The 22,971-nt window shown below is 43.0% G+C and overlaps 1 protein-coding gene across 1 annotated transcript in view; it reads right to left on the bottom strand.

Annotated features, from left to right (window-relative positions):
• Positions 1 to 22,350, bottom strand: part of LOC135029688 (uncharacterized) — a 46,014-nt gene extending 23,664 nt beyond the window's left edge. The window contains exons 1-4 of the mRNA XM_063953872.1: positions 22,310 to 22,350; positions 13,471 to 22,262; positions 10,985 to 11,239; positions 5,449 to 5,561 (exon numbers count right to left, since the gene is read on the bottom strand). Of these exons, the coding sequence (XP_063809942.1) occupies positions 5,449 to 5,561; positions 10,985 to 11,239; positions 13,471 to 22,262; positions 22,310 to 22,350 (9,201 nt within the window). The remainder of the gene's footprint in view (positions 1 to 5,448; positions 5,562 to 10,984; positions 11,240 to 13,470; positions 22,263 to 22,309) is intronic.
• Positions 22,351 to 22,971: the final 621 nt, after the last annotated feature.

Raw genomic sequence — 22,971 nt, 5'->3', positions numbered from 1 at the left:
CCTCCTCAGCCTGGTCTGGCTCCCCCTCTCTTTCCTCTGCAAGCTGTAGCAGCTTATTTACAAGTCAGTAACTAAAATGTCACTGACAGTCGCAGACTAGTACTGCTGCTGCTGGAAAAACGAGTGACGTGTCAGTGCTCCTGCCGACCGCCTGCCAGTATTGAATTTGTCTTCCTAAGAGTAACGATGGGTGCATGCTGCTCCTCATCAGTGGCTGGCATTGGTATAGCATAGAAGGAGAGAGGTGTGTATGTGGCGGGTGTGATGGGTGGGCATGCGAGCAGCATGACGTAATCACGTCACATAACACTGTTTTTGTACATGGAGGTGGAGCTGGGAATTTGAAAGCCGGTGGCAGTGGCACCCTTGATTAACCCAGGCGTCCGGTCAGTAATGCAGTCCTGACAGGGTGCAGCACAGAGGGGACAGTAATCAGCCTGGTCGCCAATCGCTGCATCAGGCATGTGAGATCGGGGTGCCAGACATTAGGGGGTGCCTGTGCGCACCAGGCACCCCCCCTGCGCACACCTATGGACATTCCACCTCGTTTTTCATGCCTGTATGGCTTTTATTTGCTTGCTATTTACTAATTAGCCTACTTCTAGGCTAAATAAAGTGAAGTGTAAAAAAAAGAATAAAGAAAAATATAACGGGATAGAAAAAAGTATATTTGTGAATAAAGAAGGATTATTAAAATGATGTTGTAGGACACAACATCATTTTAATAATCCTTCTTTATTGTCCTTTCTTGTGGATATCATTGACAAATAGCATTCTCCTATAGTTAATAATTATTCAATTTCTTGATTTTAGGAAACAGTATATATTATATATTTTGTTGATTTTGGGGACTTTTGTTCTTAACCATCACACATTCTATGTAACAATTGTAACCACAGAAAATTCTAACACTTGTAACAATGGGCCTAATTCAAAGTTAGAGGGACATTTACTAAGCAGTGATAAGAACGGAGAAGTGAGCCAGTGGAGAAGTTGCCCCATCAACCAATCAGCAGCTCTGTATCATTTTATAGTATGCAAATTATAGATGTTACTTCAGTGCTCACTTCTCTGCTCTTATAACTGCTTAGGAAATGTCCCCCTTAATCACAACAGCATATTTGGTAGCAGTTGGGCAAAACCATGGCCCTCATTCCGAGTTGTTCACTCGCAAGCTGCTTTTAGCAGCTTTGCACACGCTAAGCCGCCGCCTACTGGGAGTGAATCTTAGCTTATCAAAATTGCGAACGAAAGATTCGCAATATTGCGAAAAGACTTCTCTGTGCAGTTTCTGAGTAGCTCCTGACTTACTCGGCATCTGCGATCAGTTCAGTGCTTGTCGTTCCTGGTTTGACGTCACAAACACACCCAGCGTTCGCCCAGACACTCCTCCGTTTCTCCAGCCACTCCCGCGTTTTTCCCAGAAACGGTAGCGTTTTTTCGCACACACCCATAAAACGTCCAGTTTCCGCCCAGAAACACCCACTTCCTGTCAATCAGACTCCGATCACCAGAACGAAGAAAAAACCTCGTAATGCCGTGAGTAAAATACCTAACTGCATAGCAAATTTACTTGGCGCAGTCGCACTGCGGACATTGCGCATGCGCATTAGCGACTAATCGCTCCGTTGCGGGGAAAAAAATAACGAGCGAACAACTCGGAATGACCCCCCATGTGCACTGCAGGTGTGGCAGATGTAACGTGCAGAGAGAGTTAAGGGTCCTACACATTGGCCGATCCTCCACCGAGCTGCCCGACGGTGGATACGGCCAACAGGAGACCCGGCGGCGGGGGGACAGTGACGGCACTCCCCCGCATCACCCGGCTCCGTAGAAGTGCAGGCAAATATGGATGAGATCGTCCATATTGGCCTGCATGCACAGCCGACGGGGCACAAGCGATGAACGAGTGCGGGGCCGTGCATTGTTCATCGCTGGTGCCTCCACACTCAAAGATATGAATGTTATCTCGTTCATTAAGTGACGTCGGCCAGTGTGTAAGGCCTATTAGATTTGGGTGGACTGTTTCGTTTCTGTGCAGGGTAAATACTGGCTGCTTTATTTTTACACTGCAATTTAGATTTCAGTTTGAACACACCCCACCCAAATCTAATGGGCCCTACACACTGGCAGATAAAACAGAACGATATGAACGTTCTCGTTCATAAATGAACGAGAACTCGTTCATATCGTTCTGTGTGTAGGCACCAACGATTAACGATGCGCGGCCCCACGCTCGTTAATTGTTGGTGCCCCGTCGCTTATGCATGCAGGCCAATATGGACGAGATTGTCCATATTAGCATGCAGTGCTATGGAGTCGGGTGATGGGGGGAGTGAAGAAACTCCACTTCCCCAGTCACCTCCCCCCTCGCCAGGTCACCCCCCGCCCGTATCTGCCACCGGGCAGCTCAGCGGCGGATCGGTATGTGTGTAGGGCCAGGGGCGGACCCAGAAGAAAATGATGGGGGGGGGGGTCACCATGGAAGGGGCAAGTACATTTGCGTGCGGCTTTGGTGCATGTGAGGTGGCGCTTCTTATACAATGCCCACAGTTGTAGCGCTCATTATGCAATGTCCACTGTACTGGTAGTGCCCCTTATGTAGACCCCATAGTAGTGGTGCCCCTTTTGCAATGCCCGTATTGCCCCCAGTAGTAATGTTGCTTGTAGTAATGCCCCCAGTCATTATGCCCCCAGTGGTAATTCCCCTGCAGTCATGACCCCAGTAGTTTACATCCCCCCTTTTGTTTAGCCTCCCAGTGGTAATGCCCCCAGTAGTTTAGCCACCAGTAGTAATTCCCCCCTGTAGTTTGCCCCATTGTAGTTTAGCCCCTGTAGTTATGCCCCCTTGTAGATTAGCCTTCAGTAGTAATGCCCCCAGTAGTTTGGCCCCTGTAGTTATCCCTGAGTAGTTTGGCCCCCCTGTAGTTTAGCCCCCAAGTAGTAATGCCCCTGTAGTTAAGCCGCCAGTAGTTAGCACCTTTGTAGTTGGCCCCCAGTAATAGTCCCCAAGTAGTTTGCCCCCAGAAGATGCCACCCAGTAATAATGTCCCCCAGCAGTTTGCCCCCAGTAGATGCCCCCCAGTAATAATGTCCCCCAGCAGTTTGCCCCCAGTAGATGCCCCCCAGTAATAATGTCCCCTAGCAGTTTGCCCCCTGTAGATGTCCCCCAGTAATAATGTCCTCCAATAGTTTGCCCCCAGTAGTAATGCCCCCTAGGAGTTTTCCCCCAATAGATGCCCCCAGTAGTAATGACCCCAGTATATGCCCCCCCAGTAATAATGCCCCCAGTAGATGGCCCCCAGTAAAAATGTCCCCCAGTAGCTGCCCCAATAGATGACCCCCCAGTAGTAATGCCCCCAGTAGATTCCCCCCAGTAATAATGCCCCCAGAAGCTGCCCCCAATAGATGACCCCCCAGTAATAATGCCCCCTACGAGTTTGCCCCAATAGATGACCCCCCCTGTAGTAATGCCCCCAGTAGATGGCCCCCAGTAAAAATGTCCCCCAGTAGCTGCCCCCAATAGATGACCCCTCAGTAGTGATGCCTCCCAGTTATAATGCCCCCCCAGTAGTAATGCCCCTTGTTGATGCCCCCCAGTAGTAATGTCCCCCGTAGTTTGCCCCCAGTAGTAATGTCCCCCCGTAGTTTGCCCCCAGTAGATGCCCCCGCTGCATTAAGGAAGAAAAATACATACTTACCGAGCCCCGTTCCCGCTTCCAGACCGCTGCAGTCCTCCTCCCTGGGCGTCAGCTCCTCAGTCAGCAATATGAGAGAGATGTCACGATTGACGTCTCTCCCATAGTGCACGGCGCACAGTGACAGCGCCGGAAGCCGGAGCTCAGTACTGAGCTCCTGCCTCCGGCTGCCGCTGTGCAGGGAGACGGGCGCCCGCTGGTAACACAATCTCAGCGGGCGCCTGTCATCTCCCGGTGTGGCGCTGGGGGGGGGGGGGGGAACGAGGCACAGAAGGCCACAAATGACAGGGGGGCACGGGCCCGAGTGCCCCCCCCCCTGGATCTGCCACTGTGTAGGGCGCATTACTCTCTATGCACATGTTACATCACCCCCCCGCAGTGCACATGGTTTTACCCAACTGCTAACAAATTTTCTGCTGCGATCAATTACCCACTATGCTGCCAGCTGACAGAGGCAGAGTACTCTGACATGTGGGGGGACGCACAGCACAGGGCTAGTCCGCCCCACATGTCAGGCCCTAACCCCCCCTGCACAGCTACAAAAGCATTGCACTGCAACGATGCTTTTGTACCTGGCGAGTAGCTTCCTACCTGCGCAGCTCCTGCACACCGGCAGAAGCTACCAGCCGCATCCGGGTCGCAGCAGCTGCGTGTGACGTTACTCAGCCGCCACGGCACACACACCCCACCCCTCCAACGGTCCGGACACGCCTCTATTGTCCGGACCATGCCCCGCCAACGGCATTTTAACGCCATTGGCACGCCCCCTCCCACCCCACGTCCACCTCTGCCTGTCAATCAAGCAGAGGCAATCGCAGCTGATAGCATCTCACTGGGCTCCCCGGGAGCGCACGCGCACTCCACAAAGTAATTCAGACTGCAATTGCTGCGATGCAGTCTGAATTACCCCTTTTGATTTATTCTCTCATAAAATCACTTCCCCTTTCTAAATAATGTTTCCCAACTGGACAGTATGTTCCTGTGAAGGGATTGATTTATTACAGTAAATACAAATCACTCTTTGTGCCGTTACTATTCAAATGACAATGGGCGTCCCCACCTCATATGAATGGTTATCACTAATATCTCAAAGTGCTGAGAATTCATTTTGAGGTTTAATACCCCGCCGCTGACGTACTAGCTGATCACGGCGGCACAATTGTCAATATAGTATCATACGGCATATAAACAACTTAAGATGCATTAGTTCAGAAATAAAATCCCAGGACAGGGCACATCTTGCCCGTCCAATGCGCATTTCGCTTATCTAAAGCTTTTTCAAGGTTACAGCAAAGCTGTGTCGGCAGGAGGCAACTCTAATTTCGGCGATGAAGCAGAAATTGCAATGCGATCTCAATTTCTGCTTCATAAAGTGGGGGAGGCGACGGTCAGCATGCTGGGCGGCTTTGCCCTGCGATGGGCGGACCCCTGCATGCGTTCAGAAGGATTGCAAATTCTGCTAATTAGCAGAATTTGCAATCCTTACTGAATTGGGCCATAAGTCTTGGTGAGAGATAAGGTGAAAGGAGATAAAGTACCAGCCAATCAGTTCCTACGTGTCTTTTTTTCAAACACATCCTGTAACATGACAGTTAGGAACTGATTGGGTGATATTTTATCTCCATCCACTTTATCTCTGTCTCCAAAGCTTAGACCATAGACACCATAGTAACACAGGGATACAGGTGACATCTGCGATGTATATATATGCATCTTCTGCCCAGGATATGCGCTTTCTGGCTGTTCTCACCTCAAGGATAAAATTTGCCTGGAAGCTCTGGAACTCTGCACTGCTTGAATCGCTGTATCCAGGTTTGTAGTTCTGATTTATCACCCTGACTGTGACAGTATATATTCTTGCAGCTGTTGGGATGAGAAAGGAGCAGGTTAGAAGTTAGAGCCACATCAGAGGCGTACAGTGGGGTGAGGCAGAGCCTTTCCTGTCATACTAACGTTTGTGCCAGAGTTTTGACTGTATAAATAAACTATATGAAAAATATAAAGAATATGTTTGAAATATCTTCTTTGTATTGATCTAATCATTTTTATAGTCAAAACTCTGGAGCCAAAAGTCTCACCTGCCTATCTTTTCCGCACATCTCTGATCAAAACTCACCAAATTCCCACATGTATATACTGCTGCACCTGTGTATAATGCCCACATGTATATACCGCTGCACCTGTGTATAATGCCCACATGTATATACCGCTGCACCTGTGTATAATGCCCACATGTATGTACTGCCGCACCTGTGTATAATGCCCACATGTATGTACTGCCGCACCTGTGTATAATGCCCAGATTCACCCTTTGGGTCATATATTGTGTGTAAATCTGGCTCTGGTGCTAGCCAATGCCTCCTGAGCCATTAAGCTCACCGCACGACCCTGAGTCACATGGATGCCATAGATGGGGTTAGGCACCTGTGTATAATGCCCACATGTATATACCGCTGTACCTGTGTATAATGCCCACATGTATATACCGCTGCACCTGTGTATAATTCCCACATGTATATACCGCTGCACCTGTGTATAATGCCCACATATATATACTGCTGTACCTGTATATAATGCCCACATGTATATACTGCTGCACCTGTGTATAATGCTCACATGTATATACTGCTGCACCTGTGTATAATGCCCACATGTATGTACTGTTGCACCTGTGTATAATGCCCATATGTATATACTGCTGCACCTGTGTATAATGCCCACATGTATATACTGCTGCACCTGTGTATAATGCTCACATGTATATACTGCTGCTCCTGTGTATAATGCCCACATGTATATACTGCTGCACCTGTGTATAATGCCCACATGTATATACTGCTGCACCTGTGTATAATGCCCACATGTATGTACTGCCGCACCTGTGTATAATGCCCACATGTATGTACTGCCGCACCTGTGTATAATGCCCAGATTCACCCTTTGGGTCATATATTGTGTGTAAATCTGGCTCTGGTGCTAGCCAATGCCTCCTGAGCCATTAAGCTCACCGCACGACCCTGAGTCACATGGATGCCATAGATGGGGTTAGGCCCTAACGTACAGGAACCTGTCACTTATCACAGCCACACGAGCGCCCAATGACATCCTCAGTAGCGGCACACAGTTGTCTGGATGTGTTCTGGCTATTATGCCCCATTGTCACGTTTTACAACAATGAATTAAAGCTACTGTAATAGAGTTCCTGGCAGTGTGACGGTCAATATATGTGTAATATAAATAATAACACGCTATTTACAGACATGACCAAACATTGACATTGGGATATCACTTTAGCTGAAGTTTCCATGCTGATGTGTGATGTGCAAGTAGAGAGAGGCGACACAGGTTACCAGAGTCAGTGGGAAATGCAAACAAGGAAGCCGGGGGTAGGTGTCAGTAAGGGAGAGCGGAAAAAGAGCAATTGTCATCAGTCACTTACACCAATATGAAAGGTTACTACACACAGTGCTGCAACACTGCCCGAGCTGCTGGCCGAGCGATGTCTACCGGCCAGCACTACATTTGTTAACATATATATATATATATATATATATATATATATTATATACATTCGTTGGGTATACATTGCTAGCCGGCAGGGTCCCGGTGATCAGCATACTGACGTGGGGATCCTCTCGGCCGCTACAATGCCGGCAGGGGGGTGATTACATTGTAGATAGATAGATAGATAGATAGATAGATAGATAGAGTTGGGTATGGTATGCCGACTGCCGGGATCCCGGCAGCAGAATACCGGTGGGGGGAGGCCCCTTGCGGGCCCAGCAGGCTCGGTGGCTCGCTGCGCTCACTACAGGTTCTATTCACACTCTATGGGTGTCGTGGACACCCACGAGTGGGAATAGACCTTGTGGGTCGGCATTCCGACTGTCGGCATATTGACCATTCGAGATTCAGGCGTCAGCACGCTGACCGCCAGGATCCCAAGCGCCGGCATATGAACTGCATCTGATAGATAGATAGATAGATAGAGCAGAACGGTTGATGTAATGGTTAGCATTACTGCTTCACAGCACTGAGGTCATGGGTTCAATTCCCACCTTGGCCCTAACTGTGTGGAGTTTGTATATTCTCCCCGTTTCCTCTTACAATCCAAAAATATTCTATTAGGGTAATCGGCTCCTGACAAAAGTAATCTTAGCATGAATGTGTGTGTGGGGAGAATATAGTGTGTGATAGGGAATATTGATTGTTAGATCCCCTGGGGCAGGGACTGATGTGAATGGGCAAACAGTCTCTGTAAAGCGCTGCAGAATATGTGTGCGCTATATAGGTAACACTGGTACTAGATAAATAGAATATAACTGGATATTAGCTTTTGGCTATTGCATACCTAACAAGTGCGGCTCGGGCATGTGTATTATCCTTAGCAGGGCCGGTTCCGGGGCTTCTATCGCCCCGTGCGGCATTAGGGGGCATGGTCTTCGTACAGGGGGCGTGGTCACTTACGCCAGCAAAGGTCCTCTCCACGAAGGGAAACTAGACACGTAGCGTCTAGTTCCCTTCGTGAAGAGGACCTTTGCTGTGCGTTGCGCGATGACGTCATCGCGCACCGCACAGTAAAGGACCTCTCCACGAAGGGAAACTAGACGCGTACGCGTCTAGTTTCCCTTCCCAGCGGCAGCGGGGGGGCAGCGGCCAGCGGCAGCAGCGGGCAGCGGGGGGCACACAGCAGCAGCGGATCTTGCCCTGGTGCGGCGCCCTCCAGACGGCGCCCTGCGCCCTCCGGAAGGCGGCGCCCCGGGCAAAAGTCCTGCTTGCCCGTGGCAAGATCCGCTACTGATCCTTAGTGCTGTTTAGCAACATTTTTCTGAAAGTTCTAAAATGACTTCCAGTTGTGTCCTTCTTCATCGTCGCTGCAGCATCTTTGTGTGCGTCTTTTCCCCCCAAAATGTGTCTTATTTGCATCGCTACGCGAATAAGAATGCTGATTAAAATGATATGCGGGATGTGTATATTCTGTGTGCGCCTGTGTCTGCATATGAAATGCTACACTTCAGTGTTTTCCACTGACAATGCAATGTAACATTTAATATGCAGATACAGCCATTGTCACACACAGAATATACACTTGCCACATATCATTTTAATCAGCAAGGTCTGCTTGTGCGTCTTATTCGCACAAGCAGTGCATATACTGTAAAGGCCCATACACACTAGCCGATTTTGAGCTCAAAGTAGCTCAGTTTTGGCGTTTTGAGCTACTGTGAGCTCAAACTCGTCCAGTGTGTATGGCCGAGCGGTGAGCGGTGAACGCTGATGCGCACTCCCGCTTCATCGTCAGCCACCGCCGTCTGTCGGGCTGTTTGAACAGCCGAGTGAACCACTTTCTACAGACTCCTACAGTGGAAAGTGGTTCACCCTCGTGAACATTGCTGGGCCAGGTAAAAATTGCTCAGTGTGTATGCACCTTTAGATGCATTTTCAGATAAAAAAGACGTTTGGCGCCGTCCGAGTCACACAGGAGCTGGCGTCTCTCATGCGCCATTACGTACAGAGGCTAGATGCGGCAGGATACATCTGTATGTCTACACAGTCTTTGTGTAGCTTTGGACCACCCACTAGTGGGCAGCACTAATACTCGTAGAGCCATAAAGTGGAGAGAGATAATCTACCAACCAATCAGCTCCTGCCATTTATCAAACACAGCCTGGAACATGGCAGTTAGGAGCTGATTGGCTGGTACTTTATCTCTGTCCCACTCTATCTCTCCCCAAGGCTTAGAACTTACCCCCTTCTACATGAGCAAGGCTGTAGAAAATAAACGGCTTACTGTGTATCCTTAAGAAAAAGATCTATGTGTTGACAAAAGATATCGACGTAAGTACTTTCTAAACACAACTTGTCCTGTTCATGAGGATAGCAAACAAGGGAGAAGCCTTTATCCTGGGAGCTCTGAGAGAAAGACATTTCTATATCATGTAAAGCTGTTGCTGATATTTCAAGAACATGGGTTCTCCTTGTAGGTATTATATATAGTGTCAGGATTATTAATATTTATATATGTTGAGTTTGACTAGTAGATTGTGTGTTCTTCTTGTAAGCATATTAACACACAAGCTTTAATGCTATTTAAGGAACATTTATTTTGAGGGGGGGGCGGGGAATTGCGGCTATGCAAAGCATCATGTGAAGCCAAGAACACATCTACGGACAGACTGTTCCACCCTGCCTGAGCTCATCACTGTTATCCTTGGGTGTTCTGCTTGGCATATCAGCAGTGCCGGATTAAGGGAGGGGCGACAGGGGCGGCCGAACTAGGGCCCCCACACATTAGAAGCCCCCAAACACTATGTACTAAATCAAAAGGCTCCCTCCAGCGGCTCAACTGTTTAGTGACAATGACCCCTGGGGAGCTACCCTATGCACAAACAGTCTCAGGGGATAAGGAAATCACGTGACACAGGGACTGTGAGCCACCGGCTGCTGAGGCGCGCTGTCTGCTGCTGCTGCTCCCCCAGTAAGTGGTGTGTGTGTGTGTGTGTGTGTGTGTGTGTGTGTGTGTGTGTGTGTGTGTGTGTCTTGTGGATTATTATAATTATTATTTTAATTATTATCCTTTATTTATATGGCGCCATAAGGGTTCAATTTAGGACAAGTACAGGGTAAATAAACATAGCTACATCAGCAGATGACACTGGAATAAGTATCAGGTGGCAGAAGACTGCTGGATTTGGTGCAGTTGAAGATTATTAAAGAAACAAAAAGGGTAAGCACATGAGGGAAGAGGGCCCTGCTCGTGAGAGCTTACATTCTAAAGGGGAGGAGTAGACAGACAGGGGTGACACAGATGGGGTATATAGAGAGAGTGGAACAGAGGGTTGATGAGAGAGAGATGAGAGACAGCTGGATTTGGTGAAGAAGTGGGTCTTGAGACCCCGTTTGAAGTTTTGTAGAGAGGTAGAGAGTCTGAGGGGGAGAGGTAGGGAATTCCAGAGAAGTGTGTGTATGGACGGGAGGCTGGGAGCGACACCTGATTTTCTGAAGCCTCACGGACGTTCCATGAGTGTAGGCAATTATGATTCATTGATTTATGCAAATGCCATTGCAGCGGTTGTGCATTAATATGCAACTGGCACAACCTCTGATCCGCCGCTGGCATACAAAGACACAACCATGGAATGCAAGGTGGTCGATCATCAACCTTCGAAGTAAACTTATGGTCGCACCCATCTCTGAAATAGGCCCTATGGCTGGATTATCTGAGTATACAGAAAGAATTACATATAATCATTCGCTTTATCTGTTTCTAGGCGCAATGTACTCACTTGTCCAGACAGTAACGGTGTAGTTTGCTCTCTGGGGGCAGGAATCTTGATGGACTGATATTTGGTACACAGTCGATGGCAGGAGACCTGGGAAGTTCACCTTGGATTCGGTTGTAGTAGCAGTTGTTATAACGCTGGTGCTATTAGACAATGTCACAGTGTATTTAGCGCTTGCCGGTGCTCCTTGTTTGACCAGGTTAATTACAATCGTGTCGCTAGTGACACTGATTAATTGTATAGAAACAGAGGCGCTTTCTGCAGAGATAGACATAAAATCAACATTAAAGGGACATTATAACAAAGAAAATATATATATAATTTTTTTAACACCAATTGTTCTTCATAAAACTGTTACTTCTATCACTTTAATAAAAGTCAATGTAAAGCCCACCCAACAAATATTTCCCACAAAGATTAGGTCTAGTGCCACTTTAAGTTATTAGTGGGACTAGTGCAAAGATTACATAAGAAGACCCCCATACTTATTTGCAAAAACAGAAGTGGAAATTTCTGACTGTAAGCTAAATATAGGATGTATTATATGTATTTATATATTTATTTATTTATTCATTCATGTATGAACAGTTTCTTATTTAGCGCAGCAAATTCCGTTGCGCTTAACAATTGGAATCAAGTTCTACAGAGAGCAATGGCCTTGACTGCTGCCATAAATTAGTCCGGTAAAGCAGTTTATTATTATAGTTTTAGAATTTTATGAGCAGGACTGAGGATCTGTTACTTCTGAGGATAGTATTTACAGGCCGAGATAGATTTATTTTTGGGCTTGAATTTTAGCTCATGGTTTATCTAAAGTTCAAACTCAGTTTACGTTTAGATTTTAGAATTTGGGATAATGTTAAAAAAATACAAAGATATCTGACATCACTGCGAAGTGGCCAGTATTATTTTATTGTTTATGTGCTCTTTTTAACAGGAGCATTATTCATTTAAACCAAAAGATAATATTTTCTTTCCATGACATTATGGGTTTGAGATAGAACATTCTGACATAGATATGGTGAGTTCTCTATCATTGGCAACTTAGGGCAATTACATATATATTGTAATGACAAAAAGCCTTGATTTAGTCAGTGGGAGGCTAACCGGTGATAACTGAAGTTTAGTAGGATATTTTAGATAATTTTTCTTAGGGGGTTATCCAATTAGCGGCGATAATTTATTAGCGATAAGTCTCCATAGGGTTTATGGCAAATTTCTCATCACCATCTCTGAGCGGTAGTGTAAAGTCCCTATTTTAAGGTAAAAATGTTGAGATTTGGTTCAGAACTACTGGGACACCCCCCTGAATGACTAATTAGGGAATTAGATGTTTTTAATTATTTTTAGTAATGACATGTCAATTTTGGGGTAAAAAAAATGCAAAGTGGTTGAAATTGGGGTACAAGGGATGGGACAGCTATATGGGGGTGCTTTATGAGTGGGACAAGTGTTTTTAGACTTGCAGGTGGGAGAAATCGAATTCCCCAAATTTAATGACAGCACTTATTTTGCTGAACAAAAATAGTGTTCTATTATTTTTTCACATTTTTAAACAAAATGCATATAACAGCCTTTTGACCCAATTAAATGACACCAAATAGTTTTATTAAGGCCACTAATAGACTTCTATAATGTTTTCTTATAAGTTTGGCTTTTGGGGGGCTACAGGCACATTTCCACATTTTCTCCTATACTTATCACTGATTTTGCGGGCTAGAATTATCGCACGAATCCCGTTATCTCCATTTTGGAATTGGATAGGTGCGATAAACGGGAGCATGCCGGCTGCGATAACCTGATTTTTCAGGAGATAGGTGCAATAACATTAGCCGCAATCAGGTTGGTTTTGCATTGCAAATGATTGCCGCTTTAAAAATACAGGCAGACTCGCCAAAAGTCCTGCACCTCCGGCACCTTGCAGGCTATTATATTAAGAACCATCTGTAGTTTTATATAACGTACCAAACAAACACACTAATGATAGGCTGCACTTGGGAAACAAATAAAAAATGAGTCCACTAGTTCAACCAAATATCTATATAATTAGAATATAATAAACTTAAACAACACATAAACACATTAATTAAAAGTTGTGCCTCTTGTATACTAAGATTTTTGAGATTGGTATTTTGTAATTAAATAGATATTTGTTATAAGCATCTGGCTCATATTTTAATAGGTTAAATATATTAGCTTCCCAGGGGCTGTATAATCTCAAGTATATCCTACAGATAAATTATCTCTTAGGCGGCCCCACATTATATTATCACTTTTTCATTTTTCCACTGGTATACAGTAAGTAAATACATAACAATAGTATAATTTTATGTATAATTTAAAAGTTAATTTTCATAACATTTAAAATGATCTGTTAAGTCAAATTAGCTGTGTTTAGTCTAAACTGAGATCATGTTGTGTAAATGATATATGCTGGAAATAACTAAGTTCTTGCCCTAGCCCCAGGTAGCTTGACCCTTCTAACTTACTGCAATATGAAGGTGTCGTTGATGTTGAAATAGGAGTTGAATGTACTGTTGATGCTGTTGTGTTCAGAGAAGTGACAGATGTTGGCAAACTGGTGGAGGTACTAGATGTTTCAGATGTCAAAGAAGGTGATGCTGTTCCTGTTGTGTTGGTAGTAGAAGCCACTGTCGAAGGTGTTGATGTTGAAGTCATGTTTGATGCCATTGTTACTGTTGTATTGCTAGAAGTGACAGATGTTGGTACACTGGTGGAGGTAGTAGATGTTTCAGATGTCAAAGAAGGTGATGCTGTTGCTGTTGTGTTGGTAGTAGAGGCCACTGTCGAAGGTGTTGTTGATGTTGAAGTAGTATTTGACTGCATTGTTACTGTTGTATTGATAGGAGTGACAGATGCTGGTACACTGGTGGAGGTAGTAGATGTTTCAGATGTCAATGAAGGTGATGCTGTTGCTGCTGTGTTGGTAGTAGAAGCCACTGTCGAAGGTGTTGATGTTGAAGTAATGTTTGATGCCATTGTTACTGTTGTATTGCTAGAAGTGACAGATGTTGGTACACTGGTGGAGGTAGTAGATGTTTCAGATGTCAAAGAAGGTGATGCTGTTGCTGTTGTGTTGGTAGTAGAGGCCACTGTCGAAGGTGTTGTTGATGTTGAAGTAGTATTTGACTGCATTGTTACTGTTGTATTGATAGGAGTGACAGATGCTGGTACACTGGTGGAGGTAGTAGATGTTTCAGATGTCAATGAAGGTGATGCTGTTGCTGTTGTGTTGGTAGTAGAAGCCACTGTCGAAGGTGTTGTTGATGTTGAAGTACGGTTTGATGCCGTTGTTACTGTTGTATTGATAGAAGTAATAGATGTTGGTACACTAGTGGAGATAGTAGATGTTTCAGATGTCAAAGAAGGTAATATTGTTGCTGTTGTGTTGGTAGCAGAACCCTCTGTCAAAGGTGTTGATGTTGAAGTAGTGTTTGATGCCATTGTTACTGTTGTGTTGATAGAAGTGACAGATGTTGGTACACTGGTGGAGGTAGTAGATGTTTCAGACATCAAAGAAGGTGATGCTGTTGCTGTTGTGTTGGTAGTAGAAGCCTCGGTCAAAGGTGTTGATGTTGAAGTAGTGTTTGATGCTGTTGTTACTGTTGTATTCATAGAAGTGATAGATGTTGGTACACTGGTGGAGGTAGTAGATGTTTCAGATGTTAAAGAATGGGATGCTGTTGCTGTTGTGTTGGTAGTAGAAGCCACTGTCAAAGGTGTTGTTGATGTTAAAGTAGTGTTTGATGCTGTTGTTACTGTTGTATTGATAGGAGTGACAGATGATAGTGCACTGGTGGAGGTAGTAGATGTTTCAGATGTCAAAGAAGGTGAAGCTATTGCTGTTGTGTTGGTAGTAGAAGCCTCTATGAAAGGTTTTGATGTTGAAGTAGTGTTTGATGCTGTTGTTACTGTTGTATTGATAGAAGTAATAGATGTTGGTACCCTGGTGGAGGTAATAGATGTTTCAGACGTCAAAGAAGGTGATACTGTTGCTGTTGTGTTGGTAGTAGAACTCTCTGTCAAAGGTGTTGATGTTGAAGTAGTGCTTGATGCTATTGGTACTGTTGTATTGATAGAAGTGGCAGATGGTGGTACACTGGTGGAGGTAGATGTTTCAGATGTCAAAGAAGGTGATGCTGTTGCTGTTGTATTGGTAGTAGAAGCCTCGGTCAAAGGTATTGATGTTGAAGTAGGGTTTGATGCCATTGTTACTGTTGTATTGATAGTTGATGCTGTTGTGTTGATAGAAGTGACAGATGTTGATACACTGGTGGAGGTAGTAGATGTTTCAGATGTCAAAGAAGGTGATGCTGTTGCTGTTGTGATGGTAGTAGAACCCTCTGTTGAAGGTGTCATTGATGAATAAGTAGTGTTTGATGCTTTTGTTACTGTTGTATTGATAGAAGTGACAGATGTTGGTACACTGCTGGACGTAGTAGATGTTTCAGATATCAAAGAAGGTGATGCTGTTGTGTTGGTAGTAGAAGCCACTGCCAAAGGTGTTGTTGATGTTAAAGTAGGGTTTGAACGTACAGTTGATAATGTTATGTTGATAGAAGTGACAGATGTTGGTACACTGGTGGAGGTAGAAGATATTTCAGATGTCAAAGAAGGTGATGCTGTTGCTGTGTTGGTAGGAGAAGCCACTGTAGAAGATGTAATTGATGAAGAAGTAGTGTTTGATGCCATTGTTACTGTTGTGTTTATAGAAGTAACAGATGTTAGTATGCTGGTGGAGGTAGTAGATGGTTCAGATGTCAAAAAAGGTGATGATGATTTTGTTGTTGTATTGGTAGGAGAAGCCACTGTCGAAGGTGTCATTGATGTTGTAGTAGTGTTTGAATATACTGTTATTAAGGTTGTGTTGATAGAAATGACAGACGTTGGTATGCTGAAGGTGGAAGGTGATGCTGTATTTATTGATGTATTGGTAGAAGAAGCCTCTGTCAATGTGGGTCTTGGTGTGCTTGAAATTGTTGATATAGATGTGTTATTTACTTCAGAACTAGGCATAGTAGTTACAGTAGTTGATAATAAAACTTGTCCAGCTGTAGACATATTTAATGCTGTTGATTGTACAGTAGATGTAGCAGAAACTGTAGTGTTGGTTTGACCAGTTGTACCAGCTATAGCTTCTGCAGTTGTAATAATACTCTCACTGGCATTTGTAGACTGTATGCTACTTGTAGAAGTATTGGTGGTTGATTCACTTGTACTGTTAGCACTTTGTCCTAATGTAGTTGTGCTTGATAATGTAGCTTGTTCAACTGTGTTGGTACCACCTGCTGTTGTTGTCATTGTGTTGGTGGGGAAAGCTGCTGTGAGCGTGGATGTTGGTTGGCTTGATATTATTGATGGCTCAGTAGTACTTGAAGTAGTTGGGTTTGTTACTCCAAAACTTGGTGTTGTGGGTGTGTAAGTCGATGATATACTTGAAGTGCTGGTGTTGCTTGCGTTAGTTGCAACAGTTATTTGTGATGTCTCAGATATTTCACTGTTGGTTACAGAAGGAGAGGCACTTATAACGGAAGTGGCAGTTGTAACATCTGTCATAGAAGACTGTGTTGTGGACATAGAAACTTGTCCTGATGTAGACATATTTAATTCAGTTGATTGTGCAGTAGATGTCCCAGAAACTGTACCATTGGTTGTACCATCAATAGCTTCTGTAGTTGTAATTATACCCTCACTTGCATTTGTAGAATAGTTAGAACTTGTAAAGGAATTGGTGGTTGTTATATTTGTACTTGTAGGCAGGGATGAACTAGAAATATTTTCTCCTAATGTAGTTATACTTGATGCTGTTGATTGTTTAACTGTGTTGGCATTAACTGATGTGTTGGTGGTGAGAAACATTGTCAGTGTAGATGTTGGTGGGCTTGATAATAGTGACTGCTCAGTAGTGCTTGAAGAACTTGTGATAGATTCTCCAAAACTAGATGTTGTAGGTGTTTTAGTTGATGATAAAGATAAGGTGCTCATGTTAGATGCATTAGTTACAACAACCGTAATCTTAGAAGAAGTTTGATTGTTGACCACAGAAGAAGATACACTTAAAGTATTAGACATAGCTGTGCTGTTACTTTCTGGTGATGTAGAAGTAGACCGTGTTGATGACATTATTGACAAATTGTCACTAGTAGCTAAACTTTCAAACACTGAAGATGTTACAGTGTCAGCACTTGTGGTTGGAGCTTCTGAATTTGCTTCTGGAGTTAAGGTCTCTACTTTTCCTGCGGATGTTTCTGTAAGAGTAATAGGGGATGACTCTGATGTAGACTTCATAGTAGTTGATGTTACTGAAAGTGATTCAGATGTTAATAAGGAGCTTGGAGATAAATATGTAGTGGTGCTTTCTGGCAATGTAGAATCAGATAATGTTGACAGTATTGTTGACAAATTATAAGTAGTAGCTGAAGACTCAACCACTGAAGATGTTACAGTTGTGGTTGGGGTTTCTGAATTTGCTCCTGTGGATACTAACATAGATGATGTAGCTGGAGCTAATGATTCAACTGTTCCTGAGGTTGTGCCAGTCGAGCTAATAATGGAAGACTCTGATGAAGACTCAACAGTTGTCGATGTCACTAAAGGCATTTCAGATGTAAATGAAGAGCTTGGAGATACATGTGTAGTGGTGGTTTCTGGTAATGTAGAAGCAGACAGTGTTGACAAATTATTAGTAGAAGCTGAAGTATCAACCACTGAAAATGTTAAAGTTGTAATTGCAGTTTCTGAATTTGTGGATGGTAACATAGATGATGTAGCTGGAGCTGATGCTTCAACTGTTCCTGAGGTTAAGCCAGTTGAGCTAAAAGGGAAAGACTCTGATGTAGACTCAACAGTAGTTGATGTCACTGAAGGTGATTCAGATGTTAATGAAGAGCTTGGAGATACATATGTAATTGTGCTTTCTGCTAAAGTAGAAGCAGATACTGTTATGAAGTTTGTTGACAAATTTTCAGTAGTAGCTGAGGTCTCAAACCCTGAAGATGTTACAGTATAAGCACTTGTCGTTGGAGTTTCTGAATTTGTTCCTGTGGATACTAAAATGGATGATGTAGCTGGAGTTGAGGTCTCAGCTGTTCCTGTGTAAGTTTCTGTAGTAGTAATAGAGGAGGTCGCTGATGTAGACTCAATAGTAGCGGATGTGACTGAAGGTGCTTCAGAAGTTAATGAAGAGCTTGGAGTTACATATGTAGTGGTGCTTTCTGGTGATGTAGAAGCCGACAGTGTTGATAATACTGTTGACACATTTTTTGTAGTAGATGAGGTCTCAAACAATGAAGATGTTACTGTTTCAGCACTTGTTGGAGTTTCTGGATATGTTCCAGTAGATACAAAAATTGATGATGTAGCAGGAGTTGAAGCCTCAGTTATTCCTGTTGATGTTTTGGTAAGAGTAATAGAGGAGGACTCTGATGTAGACTCAACAGTAGTTGATGTCACTGAAGGTGTTTCAGATATAAATGAAGAGCTTGGAGATTCATATGTAGTGGTACTTTCTGGTAGTGTAGAAGTAGATAGTGTTGACAATATTGATAAATTATTGGTAGTAGCTGAAGTTTCAAACCCTGAAGATGTGTCAGTATTAGCACTTGTGGATGGTGTTTCTGAATTTGCTTCAGTGGATACTAAAATGGATGATGTAGCTGGAGTTGAGTTCTCAACTGTTCCTGAGTTTGTGTCAGTTGAGCTAATAGAGAAAGGTGCAGATGTAGACTCAACAGTAGTTGATGTCACTGAAGGTGATTCATATGTTAATGAAGAGCTTGGAGATACATATGTAGTTGTGCTTTCTGCTAAAGTAGAAGCAGATACTGTTATGAAGTTTGTTGACAAAGTTTCAGTAGCAGCTGAGGTCTCAAACCCTGATGTTACAGTATAAGAGCTTGTCGTTGGAGTTTCTGAATTTGTTTCTGTGGATACTAAAATGGATGATGTAGCTGGAGTTGAGGTCTCAGCTGTTCCTGTGTATGTTTCTGTAGTAGTAATAGAGGAGGTCGCTGATGTAGACTCAATAGTAGCTGATGTCACTGAAGGTGTTTCAGAAGTTAATGAAGAGCTTAGAGATAAATATGTAGTGGTGCTTTCTGGTGATGAAGAAGCAAACAGTGTTGATAATACTGTTGACAAATTTTCTTTAGTCTCTGATGTCTCAACCAATGAAGATGTTACAGTTTCAGGACTTGTTATTGGCATTTCAGTAAATGTTCTAGTGGTTACTAAAACTGATGATGTAGCAGGAATTGAGGACCTATTTGTTCCTATTGATGTTTCAGTAGGAGTAGTAGAGGAGAACTCTGATGTAGACTCAACAGTAGCTGATGATACTGAAGGTGCTTCAGATATAAATGAGGAGCTTGGAGATGCATATGTAGTGGAACTTTCTGATGATGTAAAAGCAGACAGTGTTGATAATACTGCTGAGAAATTTTCTGTAGTAGATGAGATCTCAAACACTGAAGAAGTTTCAGTATCAGCACTTGTGGTTGAAGTTTCTGAATTTGCTTCTGTGGATACTAAAATGGATGATGTAGCTGGAGTTGAGTTCTCAACTGTTCCTGAGGTTGTGTTGGTTGAGCTAACAGAGAAGGATTCTGATGTAGACTCAACAGTAGTTGATGTCACTGAAGGTGTTTCAGATATAAATGAAGAGCTTGGAGATTCATGTGTAGTGATACTTTCTGGCAATGTAGAAGTAGATAGTGTTGACAATATTGTTGATAAATTATCGGTAGTAGCTGAAGTTTCAAACCCTGAAGATGTGTCAGTATTAGCACTTGTGGATGGTGTTTCTGAATTTGCTTCTGTGGATACTAAAATGGATGATGTAACTGGAGTTGAGTTCTTAACTGATCCTGAGGTTGTGTCAGTTGAGCTAATAGAGAAAGATTTTGATGTATACTCAAAAGTAGTTGATGTCACTGAAGGTGTTTCAGATATAAATGAAGAGCTTGGAGATGCATTTGTAGTGGTGCTTTCTGGCAATGTAGAATCAAATAGTGTTGACAATATTGTTGACAAATTACTGGTAGTAGCTGAAGTTTCAAACCCTGAAGATGTTTCAGTATTGGCACTTGTGGATGGTGTTTCTGAATTTGCCTCTGTGGATACTAAAATGGATGATGTAGCTGGAGTTGAGTTCTCAAATGTTCCTGAGGTTGTGTCAGTTGAGCTAACAGAGAAGGGTTCTGATGTAGACTCTAGAGTAGTTGATGTCACCGTAGGTGTTTCAGATATAAATGAAGAGCTTGGAGATTCATATGTAGTGGTGCTTTGTGATAATGTAAAATCAGATACTGTTGACAATATTGTTAACAAATTATCAGTAGTAGCTGAAGTTTCATACCCTGAAGATGTTTCAGTATTAGCACTTGTGGATGGTGAATTTGAATTTGCCTCTGTGGATACCAAAATGGATGATGTAGCTGGAGTTGAGTTATCAACTGTTCCTGAAGTTGTGTCAGTTGAGCTAATAGAGAAGGGTGCTGATGTAGACTCAACAGTAGTTGATGTCACTGAAGGTGTTTCAGATATAAATGAAGAGCTTGGAGATTCATATGTAGTGGTACTTTCTGGCAATGTAGAATCAAATACTGTTGACATTATTGTTGACAAATTATCAGTAGTAGCTGAAGTTTCAAACCCTGAAGATGTTAAAGTATTAGCACTTGTGGATGGTGTTTCTGAATTTGATTCTGTGGATACTAAAATAGATGATGTAGCTGGAGTTGAGTTCTCTACTGTTCCTGAGGTTGTGTCAGTTGAGCTAATAGAGAAAGGTTCTGATGTAGACTCAACAGTAAATGATGTCACTGAAGGTGTTTCAGATATAAATGAAGAGCTTGGAGATGCATATGTAGTGGTGCTTTCTGATAATGTAGAATCAAATACTGTTGACAAAATTGTTGACAAATTCTCAGTAGTAGCTGAAGTTTCAAACCCTGAAGATGTGTCAGTATTAGTACTTGTGAATGGTGTTTCTGAATTTGCTTCTGTGGATACCAAAATGGATGATATAGCTGGAGTTGAGTTCTCAACTGTTCCTGATGTTGTGTCAGTTGAGTTAATAGAGAAGGGTGCTGATGTAGACTCAACAGTATTTGATGTCACTGAAGGTGTTTCAGATATAAATAAAGAGCTTGGAGATGCATATGTAGTGGTGCTTTCTGGCAATGTAGAATCAAATAGTGTTGACAATATTGTTGACAAATGACCAGTAGTAGCTGAAGTTTCAAACCCGGAAGATTGTTCAGTGTTAGCACTTGTGGATGGTGTTTCTGAATTTGACTCTGTGGATACCAAAATGGATGATGTAGCTGGAGTTGAGTTCTCAGCTGTTCCTGGGGTTGTGTCATTTGAGCTAATAGAGAATGATTCTGATGTAGACTCAACAGTAGTTGATGTCACTGAAGGTGTTTCAGATATAAATGAAAAACTTGGAGATTCATATGTAGTGGAACTTTCTGATAATGTAAAATCAGATACTGTTGACAATATTGTTGACAAATTATCAGTAGTAGCTGAAGTTTCATACCCTGAAGATTGTTCAGTATTAGCACTTGTGGATGGTGTTTCTGAATTTGCCTCTGTCGATACCAAAATGGATGATGTAGCTGGAGTTGAGTTCTCAACTGTTCCTGAGGTTGTGTCAGTTGAGCTAATAGAGAAAGGTTCTGATGTAGACTCAACAGTAGTTGATGTCACTGAAGGTGTTTCAGATATAAATGAAGAGCTTAGAGATTCATATGTAGTGGTGCTTTCCGGCAATGTAGAATCAAATAGTGTTGACAATATTGTTGACAAATTCTCAGTAGTAGCTGAAGTTTCAAACCCTGAAGATGTTTCAGTATTAGCACTTGTGGATGGTGTTTCTGAATTTGCTTCTGTGGATAGTAAAATAGATGATGTAGCTGGAGTTGAGTTCTCAACTGTTCCTGAGGTTGTGTCAGTTGAGCTAATAGAGAAGGGTTCTGATGTAGACTCAACAGTATTTGATGTCACTGAAGGTGTTTCAGATATAAATGAAAAGCTTGGAGATTCATATGTAGTGGTGCTTTCTGGCAATGTAGAATCAAATACTGTTGACAAAATTGTTGACAAATTATCAGTAGTAGCTGAAGTTTCAAACCCTGAAGATGTTTCAGTATTAGCACTTGTGGATGGTGTTTCTGAATTTGCCTCTGTGGATACCAAAATGGATGATGTAGCTGGAGTTGAGTTCTCAACTGTTCCTGAGGATGTGTCAGTTGAGCTAATAGAGAAGGGTTCTGATGTAGACTCAACAGTAGTTGATGTTACTGAAGGTGTTTCAGATATAAATGAAGAGCTTGGAGATTCATATGTAGTGGTGCTTTCTGATAATGTAGAATCAGATACTGTTGACAATATTGTTGACAAATGATCAGTAGTAGCTGAAATTTCATACCCTGAAGATGTTTCAGTATTAGCACTTGTGGATGGTGTTTCTGAATTTGCTTCTGTGGATACCAAAATGGATGATGTAGCTGGAGTTGAGTTCTCAACTGTTCCTGAGAATGTGTCAGTTGAGCTAATAGAGAAGGATTCTGATGTAGACTCAACAGTAGTTGATGTCACTGAAGGTGTTTCAGATATAAATGAAGAGCTTGGAGATTTATATGTAGTGGTGCTTTCTGATAATGTAGAATCAGATTCTGTTGACAATATTGTTGACAAATTATCAGTAGTAGCTGAAGTTTCAAACCCTGAAGATGTTTCAGTATTAGTACTTGTGGATGGTGTTTCTGAATTTGCCTCTGTGGATACCAAAATGGATGATGTAGCTGGAGTTGAGTTCTCAACTGTTCCTGAGGATGTGTCAGTTGAGCTAATAGAGAAGGGTTCTGATGTAGACTCAACAGTAGTTGATGTTACTGAAGGTGTTTCAGATATAAATGAAGAGCTTGGAGATTCATATGTAGTGGTGCTTTCTGATAATGTAG

The sequence above is a fragment of the Pseudophryne corroboree genome, chromosome 2, assembly GCF_028390025.1.
Source record: "Pseudophryne corroboree isolate aPseCor3 chromosome 2, aPseCor3.hap2, whole genome shotgun sequence".
Classification (NCBI taxonomy): domain Eukaryota; kingdom Metazoa; phylum Chordata; class Amphibia; order Anura; family Myobatrachidae; genus Pseudophryne; species Pseudophryne corroboree.
This window is presented reverse-complemented; position numbering and strand designations above follow the sequence as displayed.